The 16104-nt window shown below is 31.7% G+C and overlaps 1 protein-coding gene across 1 annotated transcript in view; it reads right to left on the reverse strand.

The window, feature by feature from the left end:
• Positions 1-1074: 1074 nt before the first annotated feature.
• The window catches only part of Ca-alpha1D (Ca[2+]-channel protein alpha[[1]] subunit D), a 148839-nt gene continuing 133809 nt past the window's right edge, over positions 1075-16104 (reverse strand). Inside the window, exons 24-27 of the mRNA XM_065514681.1 lie at positions 8801-9460; positions 8328-8743; positions 5776-5816; positions 1075-1290 (exon numbers count right to left, since the gene is read on the reverse strand). Coding sequence (XP_065370753.1) covers positions 1235-1290; positions 5776-5816; positions 8328-8743; positions 8801-9460 — 1173 coding nt within the window. The 3' untranslated portion in view covers positions 1075-1234. The remainder of the gene's footprint in view (positions 1291-5775; positions 5817-8327; positions 8744-8800; positions 9461-16104) is intronic.

Here is a 16104-nt window from a genome sequence, read left to right on the forward strand (position 1 = left end):
AAAATGTAATGTGGCCACTTAGTTAGCTTAGCCGAATTCAAACAATATAAAATTAGCTTTTTAAGCAAGTTATAATATATTTTCATGTCAATTTGTCTCAACAGTATTCCTAATTTTTATAAATACCGAAATACGCTACTTTAAATAAAAATATTTTTATTTATTAAAAATTAATTAATTAATTAATTACAAAACAAATAAATCAAAAAACAAGTTATTTCTTTTGGAAAAAATATGACTTTTATGAAAACTGTTACGGTTCCTGACAATAATAGATGTGTTCAGATTTCAAAAAAAAAATATTTTCTTTATATGTATAATTAAGCTTCACACCAAAAAATAGTAAAAACAAGATAAATGCATATATATGGTTACACTGCCGCTAATTCAATTAAATACCGATTTTCGTTAGTATTCACTGATATTAAAAAAAAAACCAAAAATTAATTGAATAATAATTTGTAACTTAATATAACGACTAGAAATTGAGCCGCCAACCAGCCAAGTTTTATATATAATATTGTTTATTTCCAAACTAACATGGAAATTTCATAATTCTGAAAATTTACATAAGTTAACTTAAATCAATTGAATAAAATGTTAAATATACAATAAAAACAATTTGAACAAAATAATTAGTTGATAATTTTTAACAAATTATTTAAAAATGGTGTCAGAAAGGGTAGTTTTAGCACTATTGAACACATTTTGGCAAGTTTTTTACATCAATTTATTACTAAGTGCCGATTTACACCATGACTTTTAAGACGTTGTCTTTTCTTAATTCTCTTTTGATTTTTTGAGTTTGTGGATAAGAGGGGTGGAGCAACTTCAAAAGAGAATTAAGAAAAAACGACGTCTTTAAAGTCATGGTGTAAATCGGCACTATATATAAATATTGAAATCCCATCACTGATGAGTACTACAAACGAGATAGCGACTTATTTGAATGCTCATTGTGCCGATTTTTTTCATAAAAAAATACGATTTTTTTGTTTTATTCCATAAAGACAGTAACAGACATAGGTATTCTATTTTAGCGTATTTTTCATTTATTTAACAGAAGACATTAAGAAGTGGAAAAAAATTAAGAAATTTTATTGACAGAAGTATTAAGGACGATTTGTTAACAGAATTAACAAGATATTTTAAAGTGATTTAACAAAATATTACAATGAAAGGTTTTTATATATATCTTATATATTTGTTGAATTTTGATGATTTTTATTTGAACTCATATTAATTTTTCTCTAGAAATTATTCTTTTCTGGATATCTTGAAATAATTCCCCTGAAACAAAGAATTATGGAGTTAAAATTTCTAATTAAATTAAAAATAACATAATTTTTCTGAGCTAAAATATGCTGATTATTTGAGTAAATTTAAGTGTTAAATAAATAAAAAAAACTTTCAGGACATTTTTTAGTGAAGATATTTCATGAAATGGGTTTAGTTATTCTAAAGAGTATATTGAATAAAATATAAAAAACATAAAATTAACATGTCAAATTAAGAATTGTAGGCGTACATATTTCTCAGTATTCTTAACATTGCCGATTTTTCAAAATCCGCCAGTCCTGCACTTCTTTTCTCTGTTGCAATCTGACCAGTTATTGATTGTGATCAGGGATGGAAAATGATATACATATGAATTCGGTAACAAAATAATATGCAAATAGTACTTTTTTCAACCTCGAGGCACTAAAATTAAACATTTTAATTATTTACATATAAGCGGATCGTTGTGTTTCAAATCATCTATAACAAGTAAGAGAGCTGCAGTCAAGGAAAAAAGTCTAATACACCCTACGAATTTGAAGTTTTTGAAAATGTTTAAGGTATTTAATATGAAGACTGTTTGAAATAAAAAAGAATATGAAAAAAATGTAACATAGAAATTATTGGGGAAAAACATAATAATTAGCGGGAAAAAAGTCTACATACAACGTAGTATCTTCTAACATCAACTATAATCACACTTATTGTGGTTGGCGTAAACGTCTTACGCGTACGACTGTTTCGTAGTAGATAAAAGATAAAATGCAAACTGTTTCTTTAATCTAGTACGAAACTGTCGTAGGCGTATGACGTTTACGCCTACCACGATAATGGGTGAATACTAAAAACAAAGAAAAGGAAATAACGGTTAATTTTGTTGATTTATTTAAATTTACAAGCATTACAATTGTTAAATTGATAATTAAAGATTTTTTTTTTAAATTTTTATGGCAAATTGAAAAGAGATATATTCCAGTTCCGAATATGGTAGTAAATCTCCGAAAGGAAAATAAATCTTATGGAGAATTTGCTACGACAACAAAATTAAGTCGGCTACTGTACAGGTGATCATAAAAAATATAATAATACCAATAGAACCGAAAATAAGCCAAGATCTGGCAGACCTAAGAAGCTTTAGAGGCGTGATGTTACCAGTATTTTGAAACTAGTGAACCAGGATCCGAAAATAAACGCCCCAAAATTGGCGGAACAGATCGAAAAATTTTCCAATAACATTGTTACTCCACGAACAATTATAAACATTTTAAATGACAATGGATTTAATAGCAGAACAGCACGCAAAAAAAAATCATTTCAGCGAAGAATCGTATACTTTGGCTTGAGTTTGCTAAAGCTCATATGGACAAGGGTATGGATTTTTGGAATCGTGTTATATTTACGACGAAAGTAAGTATAATATTTTCCGATCCAAAGTTTGGAGAAAACCAAACACTGCACTTGATCCAAAAAATTATACCTACCGTCATGGTGGAAGCAAAGTTATGGTTTGTGGTGCCATGACGTCATCTGGAGTTGGTCGTTTGGATTTTGTCGAGCGTAACATGGACCGCTATCAATATAAAAACATATTGGAACAAAATATTAAGGCATTTGTTGATAGTTTGGGCCTGGGAAATCAATGGATTTTCCAGCAAGATAACGACCCTAAGCATACTGCGCACGTTGTTCGAGACTGGCTTCTTTATTAGGCACCAAGACAGCTATATTCGCCACCCTAGTCACCAGACTTAAACCCAATAGAGTACATATGGGACGTTTTGTAAAAATTTGTGCTAAAATATGACATCAGTAGCCTTGAAACATTAAAAACCGCTCTTATTCGAGCATAAGCCGAAAATTCTATTACAGAGAATTTGGTGAAATGAATGCACCGTCGTCTTACTGATGCCCAAGGTGAACCAACCAAATATTAAGAGTTTTTTTTTTTAATTTTATATAAAATTTTTAATAATATTTATTTTTTTTTGTAGCTTTATATACAGTCAAGGAAAAAAGTCTACATACACCGTATGATTTAGGGGTTTTAGAGAGATCGTGAAGAAAATTAAAAAATGTTTATGTCAATATTTAATTTGGATCCCGAAGATATCTGGAGTCTTCAGAAAATTGATTTCAAAAGACAGGCAGACGGACATGGCTTGAAGAATTTAAAGTCACAAGAAGTGTTTTAGAATGGTTTCTCAGTTTCCAATAGATAGAATGCATTTAGTTGATTTAGGAGTTACAATAAAATTGCTTAAGCTTTTGATTTGTAAATCAAATATAAAAAAAATTAATGAAAAACTTAATTTAATCGCTAAATATGTTCCATTGGAATTTTGCCGTGCTCCTAGGAGTTTAGATGAATTAAGTATTTGGAAATCTACTGAGTTCAGGCAATTTTTGTTGTATACTGGTATTTTCATTCTTAAAGATTGTGTAAGTAGTGACCAATATTACCACTTTTTACTGTTACACAGTGCTATAAGACTTTAGTGAAAGGTCGCATAGAACAGAGGCAGATATTTCCCAAAAGCTATTAGAAGATTTCGTAAACTATTTTGGCACATTATATGGTGATGAGTTAGCAAGTTTTAATGTCCATGGATTATTTCACTTAGCAGATTGTGTCAAACAATTCGGACAGCTGGATTCTTTTTCGGCATATAAATTTGAAAACTATATTCAGTATATTAAATTTTTTTTTGAAAAGCCCAACCAAATTTTGCAGCAGATATCTCGTAGGTTCGAAGAAAGGCAAGGTCTAAAATCGAACACCCGAAATGTTTTTAGCTTGGGAAGCTTTTCTATAAATTTCAAAAAAGAAAAAGATAGCTTTTGCTTCACCAAAAAGGCTGGACCCATGAAAATAATCAGTAAACGAAATGTATCCGAATCGGACATGAACATTTTTTCGAGATCTAGGCATAGTCGTTGCAAGTGACTTATGTAGTAAAATCATATTAGCCAAAAGGGAAGATATAGATTATAAAAATGTTTTTATATCCCACACGACAATAAGTTTCTTCTCATACCCCTTTGAAACTTTTTTTCAAGATGATTTGAATAGGAGAAAACACTAAAATATTAATATGTGTAAGTATTTAGAGATTATTACAACATTTTATTGTGCAAAAATAATAGTTTAAACTGACCTTATTTAATTTTTTAAATTAATTTACATGTTTTAGGCTAAAATTGTGGTTAAAAGTAAGCTCCCAATTAGCATGTAGTATGAAATGAATTTGACTCTGATTGTTTATCTGCTAATATAAAATTGTTTATTGAAACCGAATGTACATAAATTTTCTATTAATTTTTTTAATTTTTGTATACATATATTTACAGAATATATATTGTTTTATAATAAGAGAAAAATCTGTCACGTACGGTATGTCACGTACGATATTAAATTTTATGTATTATAAATTCAGCCAAAGATTGTTTTTATTTAAATATGACGGATTGTAAAGGAAAAATATTTCGTTTAGTGTAAGAAATTGAAAGAAAACTAACGCCTCTCACAATTCGAAAATTTTCGCATATTTCGACATGTACCTCAAAACCACTTCCGTTTTATGTTTATATACACTTATTTCGCTCGATATTTTGGACAACAATGATTCGAAAGAAATTTTTATTATTTTAAAATATAGTACCCTCTGAATGGAACATAAAGACCAAATTATTTTTCAGATACTCTTATTTTTGCAAAATTTATTCCACTCTATAGGCGTACAAATGTCACGTATGGAATTGACCATGTGGGAATTATTTATTTCAGATATACATATATCTGATAACGTTATTTTTAAGAGACTTATGCGTGATTTACAAATATGGACCGATCAAAAAAAATATATGGAATGGCGATTCTTTTTTGCACGAAACTATATTCTATAGAATTTTATAAGGTTCAAAAATTTATTGGGTCTCAGATGAATATTTCTCAATGTTTTATACAGAATAACAAACTTATTATATATTTTTGTGGTGAAGGGTATAAAAAAGTACGATCGTATCAATTTTTCCATCCCTGATCTTGTTTAATTTTTATGCATTTCGTTGCCATTCGTATTGTTTACTAGTAATTAAAGGATCAACTTCGGCCCTGGGGGCTATGTGTGCCGTCCATTGGTTTAGATCTTACATATTTATTACCATTTTGGAAAGGTTTTAACACAGGGATATGTCGAAAACAGGGTTCGCATAATATATATTAAACTCTTCAATTATTGTGGGTTTCTCACTGATATATGTATGTAAATTTAAGCAAACAAAGGCCTATCTTTTAATCTAAACACGATCACTTAATAAATCGTCATATCACAATTATCAGTGTTTAGATTTCATACAGAACTTTGTATTTATTATCGTTTATAAATGTATTCAAATAACTCAGATAATGACTTTTCAACATATTTTGGCTTTATTTGTTTCGTTTTTATGATTAAGCAAGATTAAAATTTAGATTACAATTTATCTGTGGTAACTTACCATTATTATACGGATTTAGTAAAACTCCACGATTAGGATTTCTGAAAATAAATACCAAAGAGTATTTATTTATTATATACATATACTTTTTTAATTGTGTATACACTAAAATCGGTTTTATTATCTTTCGGTGAATAAATGTAAATACAATATAATTCGGATACGACTAACCCAGGCCGCATATACTCTGAAGTTTATAAGTGCGTTTACAAGGTGAAAATAATTCAACTAAAATGTTGAACTAAATTTCGATTTGTTAGTTTTTGTTAATCATAAAATTATATAAAAATTTAAAATCGAATTCATTAAAGTTCTAATATAAATAGATATCGCTTACACATTTCCATCTTAAGCCTAGTACGCTGTTCATATTTGTGAAAAAAATTATGTTTTCCGCAATAAGAACAGACTACTGCTTTTGCGAAATTAATTCGCATATATTTCATTCCAAATATATTATATGTAGTTTGACAGCATTTCGCACGAAATTTCGAACAGAGTACTAAGCTTTAAGCCATATAATGTAATTAATAAATAATAAAACTCAAATTTTAAACTGTTTACAATTATTTTACTTGAATTTTAAGATTTTCAGAATTGATCTTTTTATTAAAACTATATACGAGAATAATAACTTCTTAGTATATCCGGATGTTTGTATGTATGTATGTCCTATTCTCTTTCCGCAACTTTCTGATGACATGTGCATTAAACACATTCAAGACAACAGGCTACACTACTACACGAAAACAAATTCTGCTGGCTGCAGTTGTAGTCGTGTGGCAGCTACTGAATTATTTTAAAGACGACAGCTACAGAGTAAACAGCTATGTTTTCCGCAATAAGAACAGACTACTGCTTTTGCGAAATTAATTCGCATATATTTCATTCCAAATATATTATATGTAGTTTGCCATATAATGTAATTAATAAATAATAAAACTCAAATTTTAAACTGTTTACAATTATTTTACTTGAATTTTAAGATTTTCAGAATTGATCTTTTTATTAAAACTATATACGAGAATAATAACTTCTTAGTATATCCTACACTACTACACGAAAACAAATTCTACTGGCTGCAGTTGTAGTCGTGTGGCAGCTACTGAATTATTTTAAAGACGACAGCTACAGAGTAAACAGCTGATTTATAATTCAGTGGTGCCACTTTAATAAAAAATAACCGTACAAAATTCCAAAGTAATTAAGATTGAAACAATTATTTTGAGTAAAAATATGTACATATATGGTTATAATTAATTTTGTACCTATTATTAATTTATTAACTAAAAAAATATATATTTTTTAAGCACTAATTTGATTTACATTTTTTATTATATTAGCAGCACTATTTCTGTTTTGTATAGAGTGTCCAAAAAACCGGCAAATTTGAAAAACCGGTTTCCGGTTTAACCGAAAAAGTGTGTTTTTGAAAAAACCGGTTTTCATTATAGTATTTTAAAAAAACCGGTTAAACGGTTTCGGTTTTTGTCTTCAATTTTTATTTAATATGAAAAAGTTCACCTTAAATTTATTTTTATTTGTGGACGCAATTGGGAAATGTGTTAAGAATTGTGTACTAAATCTTCGGAAATTTTGCATTTTTTAATTCTTAATAATCTATCTTTATGTAATTATTTTATATCTTTTACGAAATATTGTCAATGAAAATATATTTCATTAAAACCGGTTAACCGTCTTACAAAAACCGGTTTGTAAAAAAACCGAAAAGTTTAAAAAACCGAAACCGGTGGAGTTTACAATGATGAAAAAACCGGTTGACCGGTTTTCGGTTTCGGTTTTGGATACTCTAGTTTTGTAGTTGAGAAAAATAGAAATTAGCCTAATTCGGCTACATCGGCATGAATGGTCGTGTGGCCGTGTAGCTGTGCTGTCGTCAAAATAATCGTCTTCATATAAACGTGTGCATTTTATTTTTGACAGATTGAAGTTGGTATCCTGCTGTCTTGAATGTGTTTAATGCAATAGAAAGTTGAAATTTGACATACTTTAATAACTTTCTCTGCGGAAGATCGTAACGAAGCCAGATTTTTTTCATAGGGAATTTTTATATTTTCTAGGGAATCGGAGTTTGGTGAAGATATTATTGAAATTCCAAATGAATTGATGGTTTAAAACTCAATTTGTAAAGACCAGTTTTGGTGAAAAATTTAATTCTTCTACAGTAGAAAAGTATTCAAAATTTTCTTTGCCCTAGAAATGAAGTCAAATTGACGAGGAGGTGTTAAAACATTTAGAGGAAGAACGTTCCACATACTTGAGTATTAACACAGTAGAATGTGTAAGCATAGCCGAAAGAGGAAACTATCCGCTCGAGTTTTTGAATAGCCTGTCACCACCATCTGCTATTCAAAACCATGCGAAGGTTAATTAAAAGTTGGACTATCGGTTTACAAATTTCAGATTTATTTACATTATTTTTTTAGTTTTTCATTCCTAAAATGTTTGAAATACAAAACGTTTTCTTGCTAAAAATTGTGCGTTTTCATAATAAATTATTTTTATCGAAAAGTTCACTTCTCTCCACTTACTCATTAGATTCTAATATAGAGGTTGGACTCAAACCACTAACAGTACCACTAATACTGCCATCACTTTTCATCATTAGAGGCCGCATGGAGATGGCCTCGCTATAGGAACGCAACTCTTCATTATCCTTTATGTTGCTCATGCTGTTATTCAAATTGTTAACGCCATTGATGGCCATTGTCAACTTTTGATTGACTCTGGTTTGCATTAAGTTTCTGGTCAAATGGTTAATCCCATCGGCCACGCTACAGTGCACAGAATCGTAGATGTAATCGGATTCTAAATTTGATTCATCGGATCGCATTTGAATATCGCCTGAGCCTGCACCAATATTTCCATTTCCTTGAGGCTTTTGTTGCAATGCAATACCATGTCGCCGGAAGGAGGACCAAACGCTGCCGAATAAGGTATGTTGACGCTAAAACAATTTGTTTAGTTTACATTTTCATTAATTAATTATTTAGACAAAACTTACTCTATGCATGGGTTCTGGTTCTTCAGCCAGTTCATCTAAATTGCCCGATATGGCTCTCTTCAAAGCTGGTGATACTTCGTGCAAAGTTCTCAAGCCAGCTTGCAACGTGACTGTATTACTCTCTGCCTGCCCTTCTTTGCCCTCTTGCTCTTTACGCTTTTTAAAGCGCCTAAAGTAGTCCTGTATAAGGTAGGTAGCATAAAATTTGCCTACCGTTACTTCATCGTCATTTCCCGGCGGTGGTACAATCTGATCCAGCAGCTTAGAGTTAGTGCGTTTCCAAATCTGTTTAATAGTGGCACGTAACTCAGCATTGGCATCGTCAATATTGCCATCGGTCTTTATGCTCAACGATGTGCGAACCACTGCGAATAATGTGGCATTAAACAAGACCGTGCCATCTGAGTTCAAGGGCATGTTCATGGAGACCAATCGTTTGCAAGCCATGCGATGAGGGCACAATTTACCAAAGCCTAAGGGGGGAGAAATCTTTCTCAATAGTGTGACCACATCCAAATGTTTGATCCGTCCTTTAGCATCCGGATCGTATTCACTCCATAAGCGTATAAATTCGTCCAAATGGTGGGGACCCAAAATAGACCAATCACGTGTTAAATAATCAAAGTTATCCATAATAACAGCAACGAAAAGATTGATAATCTTTGAAAATAAAGAAAATAAATATTGTTAAATAGACTTAATAGGGAATCCTAGTTAGTATTGTCAAATATTCGTTTCAACGAAAATGTAAAAATTTTAAAACTCATATCATTGATATTCTCTAAAAACAATAAATTTTGAATTGTGGAATTATTTATTTACAACCAGGGAAGCCACAAAAATTATTTATATTAAAAATCATCTATGTATATATAAAAGGGAGAATTCCAAAATGTATGTATGCAATGCAACCTTAAAAAGTCGAGCGATTCTTAACGCACCCGTGTAAACTTTGAAAATGTTTCATATCGCAAAATGTATGAAAAATAAAAACAGATACGCTTTTTTAAATTTTAACTACGCGTTTGCATGATTTGTTTTGATAAAGATATGACTGCATTGTATACATACATTTTGGAATTCACTCAAAGAGCTTTTCTCTAAAACTAAGAGCATAGGAGTAGCGGTACCAAGCTTAAGAGTTTTATGATCTCAGAAAATTCACAATGGGTGAGTGTACTTCATTTTTGCAGGTCATGGAAATAGTCAGTTGTAAAAAATCAGCATTATCTTATGGTAGACTTTTTTTTGTGATCTGTTAAAAAATTTTTTTTTCTACAATCACGTGTTTTAAACTTTATTAATTTAATTTTAAAGTCAAATATTTTGCTATTGAAGAACATATGTAACAATATAGTATATTTAGTGTATATGTTTAATTTTATAATAATTTCATTAAACCACGTGGTCGGCTAATGTGGTATAGCTAAAGAATTTCTAGCAAATAATATGCCAAAGAAATGTGAAGTATGATAATGGGCAGCGGAAGATTTGAAGAACGCTATCTGAGCTATTAGAAACAACAAATGGAAATTTTTTTCGCATCAGTCATTCAATGTCTCCTACAAAGCGAAGAATGTATTGATGATCTTCTGGTAAGCTTGGTCAGCCGCCAACTTTAACCGCATCGATTGAAGATGATTTAAATAAAACGCAACTCATTTACAAATTAAAATACTATATGTATATCGGTTATGCGGTTTGGTATACAATATTAAAAGAACATGGTATACCACATTAACTACCAATTTTTTCAATGGCTTGTTTATGCGTGTTTTCTCTTTTTCCCAAATTTCTCTGAAACTTGACTTTTTTACTTTCATGGATGTAAACCTAACACTTGTAGTAAAACACCAGCTGAAAACTGTTCCAATCGAATTAAGATTATAAAAATTATAGTCCAATAAAAGATAGGTATACCACATTACCCGAACTAAAGCTACGTACACACGGTTGTCAGATTGTCAGGAACATGCTCAGAAAATCGTTAACACAACCATGAGAACTTATGTTGATACATATGGTATACGTAGCTTTACTCTAACGTTACTGACTGACTGATTCATCATCGCACAGCCCAAACGACTTAAGTTATCATGAAATTTTAACTGTGGGTTCCTCTCTTCCCAAAACGATCCGATAAGAAGGGATTTTTGGAAATTCGAACGTTTAGGAGGTAAAAACGGGTAAATTAGGTAACCTTATATCTTCAAAACTAATAAAGATACAAAAAACTTAAAATTGCATGTTACTCCATTTAAAAAATAAGCTGAAAAGTATTTCGTACTTTTTCGAAATTCGAACCTTTTAGGGGAGAAAACGGGTAAAAACTGTATTTTGGTACTTTTTGGCACCCTATGTATCTTTTAAACCAATAAACATAGAAACAAATTTTAAATCGTATTCTTCACTTATCACAAAATAAAAATTAAATGTTAGATACTTTTTGGAAATTCGAACCGTTAAGGGATAAAAATTGTGTTTATTTTTGGTACTTTTTCATAAAATATGTTTTTCTATAATTTGACATACGAATATTTTATTATGAACTCCCACCACGATGCAAAATTGTATTTGAATAAAATTTTACCACCGCAATGGGGATAAAAAGGTACCAAGGTTGGGCCAAATCCGGGTAAGCAGTTTGGTACGTTTTTTAAAACATATTTTTTCTTGGGCACATTAACACAGATTTTAATAGTTTTTGGCAAAATGGAATATTTTTAAATTTCAAACCTGAGGCGTGCTCAAGGAGGAAAAGGGAAATTGGTACTTTTCTCCTAATGGTATTTTCTTTAATATTTTAAATTATTTCACTAATCGACATTAAAGTTAGCTGATATGTATCTGAATGAAGTTAGTGTTAGGAATAGGGAATAATATTTAGGTACCAAAATGTGAGAACTGATACTTTTTTATTCTTCTAATGGTACTTTTTGAATTTTCTGTAAAAATGGATTTAGAAATATGAAACTAATCATATATAGAGTCAGAATTCTAGGAGCAGACTTTTTGGCACTTTTTCTTTATTCGAATGGTACTTTTTGCCATTTTTTCACCAATGAACCTAGAAACACAATTGGCTGCTTTTTGGTACTTTTTCTATATTCTAATGGTACTTTTTGAAATAATGGACCTAGAAATATGAAATTAAGCGCAAAATTCAAGCGGATACTTCATGGTACTTTTTCTTTATTCTATTGGTACTTTTTTTAATTTTCTATAACAATGGACTTAAAAACATGGAATTATGCATATATGATCCTAAGTCAGTGAGAAGGGGGAGACTTTTTGGTACTTTTTTTATTCGAATGGTACTTTTTGTAATTTCTTTACCAGTGAACCTAGAAACATGAAATAAAGCTTATATGGAGTGGGAAACCACAAGTGGGGGCGTTCTAATGGTACTTTTTGAATTTTCTGTAATACTGGACATACACTGAGGGAAAAACTACGTTGCAAAATCGACAACGGTTGGTTTCATTTTGACACCATACGGTGTCACTTTTATTGACACCGTACGTTTACAATTTGTAAACAAACGGGTACGAATCGACAACGCAATGTTTTTAAATTATTCGCCGATGCATCTCAACGTGAGTTGCTCTGCTTTGTTTTTATAAGTGAGTTTTAATTTTATTTACATTAAAAATTTTTAATAAATATAATGATAAAAGTGAAGTAACTAAATGTTTTAAAAACCAAAATATAAAAGAAAGCGTAATTATGTTTAATAGGGAATATGTGTTGATGCAGATGGAAGCAGTGCCACCATTAGGTATGCTATTTGAAATTTCACATACAGGAACTCCGACAATTGACACCAATGTTTTTCCACATTTAAACATGGAATCTTTTATATGTACATATTTTATATTTAAATATTTTTTCTTATTATATTTAAAAATAAATATAAAAAATAATGAAATTATTATTTATTTTAATTACCAAATCGTACACGAACGGTATCAAATCGACAACGTATGGTATCAAATTGACAACGGTGCGGTATCAAATTGACAACGGTCTGGTGTCAAATCGTACACGAAAGGTGACATATTGTCAACGGTCTGTTATAAAATCGTACACGAACGGAGTCAAATCGACAACGGATGGTGTCAATTCAGCAACGGAATGGTGTAATTTTTTCGTTGTCAAATTGACACCGTTCGTGTACAATTTGTACACATACGGGGTTGATTCACTATTGAAACAAAGCGTGGTTTATTGGTCTTGTTGCCTACATAACAAATTGTGTTATAAACTTTTGCAAATTTAAACCGATTTTAACAAGTAATGTCTCGTTTTTTTCTATATACAATTTTCTTGCATACATTTTATGAAAGCATAATTCTTTGCCTTTCCATAACCACAACTGTTTTTTTCGGTCTTAAAATTTGTGAGTTAGAGGTACTAAAGTACTACGACCTATCGTAAAACAGTTTTTTCAAAATAACTCAAAATTTTTAGGGTATTTCAAAATCTTTGAAAACGAGACAACCCTCACTTCAATACCAGTAAGCAAAGCTTACTGGTATTGAAGTATACATTCTTCTTCTTCATTGACATCTTTATTAATTTATTTTTTCATTTCTTCAAAAAATACATACACTTTGTACTAATTAGTCGTAAGTAAATTTGAAGTAATAAATAATATAGATATTATTGTTTAAAATTTCTACATATTGTTACGTTTTAACATTCTCAAAACGTTGGTTTATTTCCTTTAAATAAACCGGATACTTTTGATTGCAAATAAAAGCCGTTTAGTAGTTTGAAAATGGTAACAACGCTTTATTTATTCAAATGTACAACAACAACAGAATTAAATAGTCACTCAATGTTTTTTTATACACGTTTGTAAATTCGCAGAAATACAGACACAATTTATAATGTACACGAATTTACTTGAAAAACACAACACACTTTAAGGCACTCAGTTGATATTTATTCGAAAAGCGTCTCTGATAAACTGACTAACGACTGCAACCTCTGCCACTATTTATAACATTGATTGCTCTAGATTGCTTTTTAACTGTCAAAGTTCGAATATTCTAGATCTCACTAATACATACGCCATGTGTGGTGTACTTTCTACAATGTTCTTTAACTGAATATTCGAATTCGAATATACGGTAGCAGCAAACAGCGTTGCCAACTTGCGATCAATGGTCAACTGAAAGCTTTTATTTAATAATGCTCACAGATGTTACAGTTTGCTATTACAGCACTGTTATTTGAAAGCATTATGCTACTTTTAAATCAGCCCTTAAAATGGTTATATTTGAATTCAAGTACAATTTCGTAACACTGCCCCCCGCTTAAGCCTGTTCGTCCCGAATATGCATAGATTCACTTCTCCCATAGGCGGTAAGTCGTTTCAGATGTTCAACTTTAATTCCCGATATCGGTCTTCCACATTTCCGTATTCTATAAACCATGTCGTCCAATTTCTTAACCACCCTATGTGGTCCTTTGCAGTGATTCGTTAATTTGGATGACAAACCCTTATTACGTTGTGAGCTATATCTGGTTTTCATTTGGTCATTTGTTATTTTAATTCGTCTCCGAACGAGTTCATGCATTTCTTTTTCTGTGAAGCACCTTCACCCATCTTGGAACCCGGCCTGATGATCTTTTCTCTGCGGGACAGACCAAGCACTCCAACAGGAACATGGACACTTCTCACATCCGTTGGTTCCAACACCAACAAACCATTGTCTATACAATCCTCCACTTCCTCACGGGCCCATACCAAATCCTCTGACTGCGGTGGCAACCTTTTGTGCTCAACAAAAACTAACTTTCTTACTTGAGACTTGCTCTCATATCCGACGTCAAGGGGTATTTTAACATTTCGCCAATTCATGACTTTTTATCCCATATCCAAAATAATGCTGTGATTAATCATGAAGTCTGCACCAATGCTTCCTTCGTCCACAACAAAGACATGACGCTAATACCACCAATAGTTAGTTTCACATTAACTTTACCATGGACAGCGGCAGGCTCTACAGTAGCGGTGCGTATATTTACATTGCAAATTGGTTCCATCGATTTCTTTACTAAATCTGTTCTGATGATAGACTGCGACGCTCCCGTATCCATAGTAAGGGTGTGCTTCCGACCGTTGATGTACCCACTAGCAGTAAGATTGTTATTTTCCTGCTGCAGTACTGATATGGAGATGGTAGGGCCATCAGGTGTGGGTGTCAGATCCTGTCCCTCAGTGCAAGCTCGCTTTAAATGTGGCTCCTGTAAGGCTTGATGATTCGCCAGCTGGTTATTTCTTGATGCTGAAACATATCTGATTCGCTTTCTTGATGCTCTGCAGTTTCGCTGAATGTGACCCATTTTTCCACAGTTATAACATTTAACTTTGGCTTTAGTTTGTCTCTTACTTAAAGCCTTTAAAACTGCATCTATTAATTCCTTTAATTCGTTGACCATACTTCTATCATTTTCAGCGCAACCTCGATTTTCCGCACATTACACATCTGGGGCTTTGAAATTATCTCTGCTGTTTCTTGTACCAGCGCGAATGAGACGGTTTCAAAGAATGATGACTTTGGTGTGGCACATACCGCATATTTAATCTCTGAATCGCGAATACCATTCACAAATGCCTCAATCTTGAAATGGTTCAATAACGGATGGTTTTCGTCTGGATATGTAAGCTGCATCAAACGTTCGATTTCTGCCGCAAAGTCTTGTAGCGTTTCATTAGGTTTTTGTACTCTACCACGCAATTCCATTCGGTATATTTCTTTCATGTGTTCTCCACCATACTTACGTTGTAGAGCATCCAATATGTCATCATAGCTATTTCTGTTACTTACTGCTACGCTTTCAAGAACTATTGCTGCGTTCCCTTTCAAGGCCAAAATCAATTCTATAGCTCTTTCGTCATTACTCCATACATTTCTCTTGGCAACTGTATCAAACTGGAACTTGAAAACATTAAATGGTGTGCTGCCATCAAAACTAGGAGCCTTTATTCTACTCGATGTTTCTGAAATAATTCGCACCGGTCCGTCTTGGCATTGAAGATTATTAACTTTTATTTGCAGATTGTGCAGTTTATTGTCGACAATAAACTCTAAGTCGGAGAGTTTTTTATTGACGTCTATGGCTTGTATTTCTAAACAGCTTTCTAAGTCGGACACTTTTCTCTCAATGCCATCCACTCTGCTGTTTATAACTTCCGATATTTGCTGAAGCTTCTCGTCTGTCGCTCTAGAAGTTTCTTCAAATTTCATTTCCATTATTTTATTTTTTTCTTTAACTTCAGCAAGAAGTTTCTC

Source organism: Calliphora vicina, chromosome X (assembly GCF_958450345.1).
Source record: "Calliphora vicina chromosome X, idCalVici1.1, whole genome shotgun sequence".
Classification (NCBI taxonomy): domain Eukaryota; kingdom Metazoa; phylum Arthropoda; class Insecta; order Diptera; family Calliphoridae; genus Calliphora; species Calliphora vicina.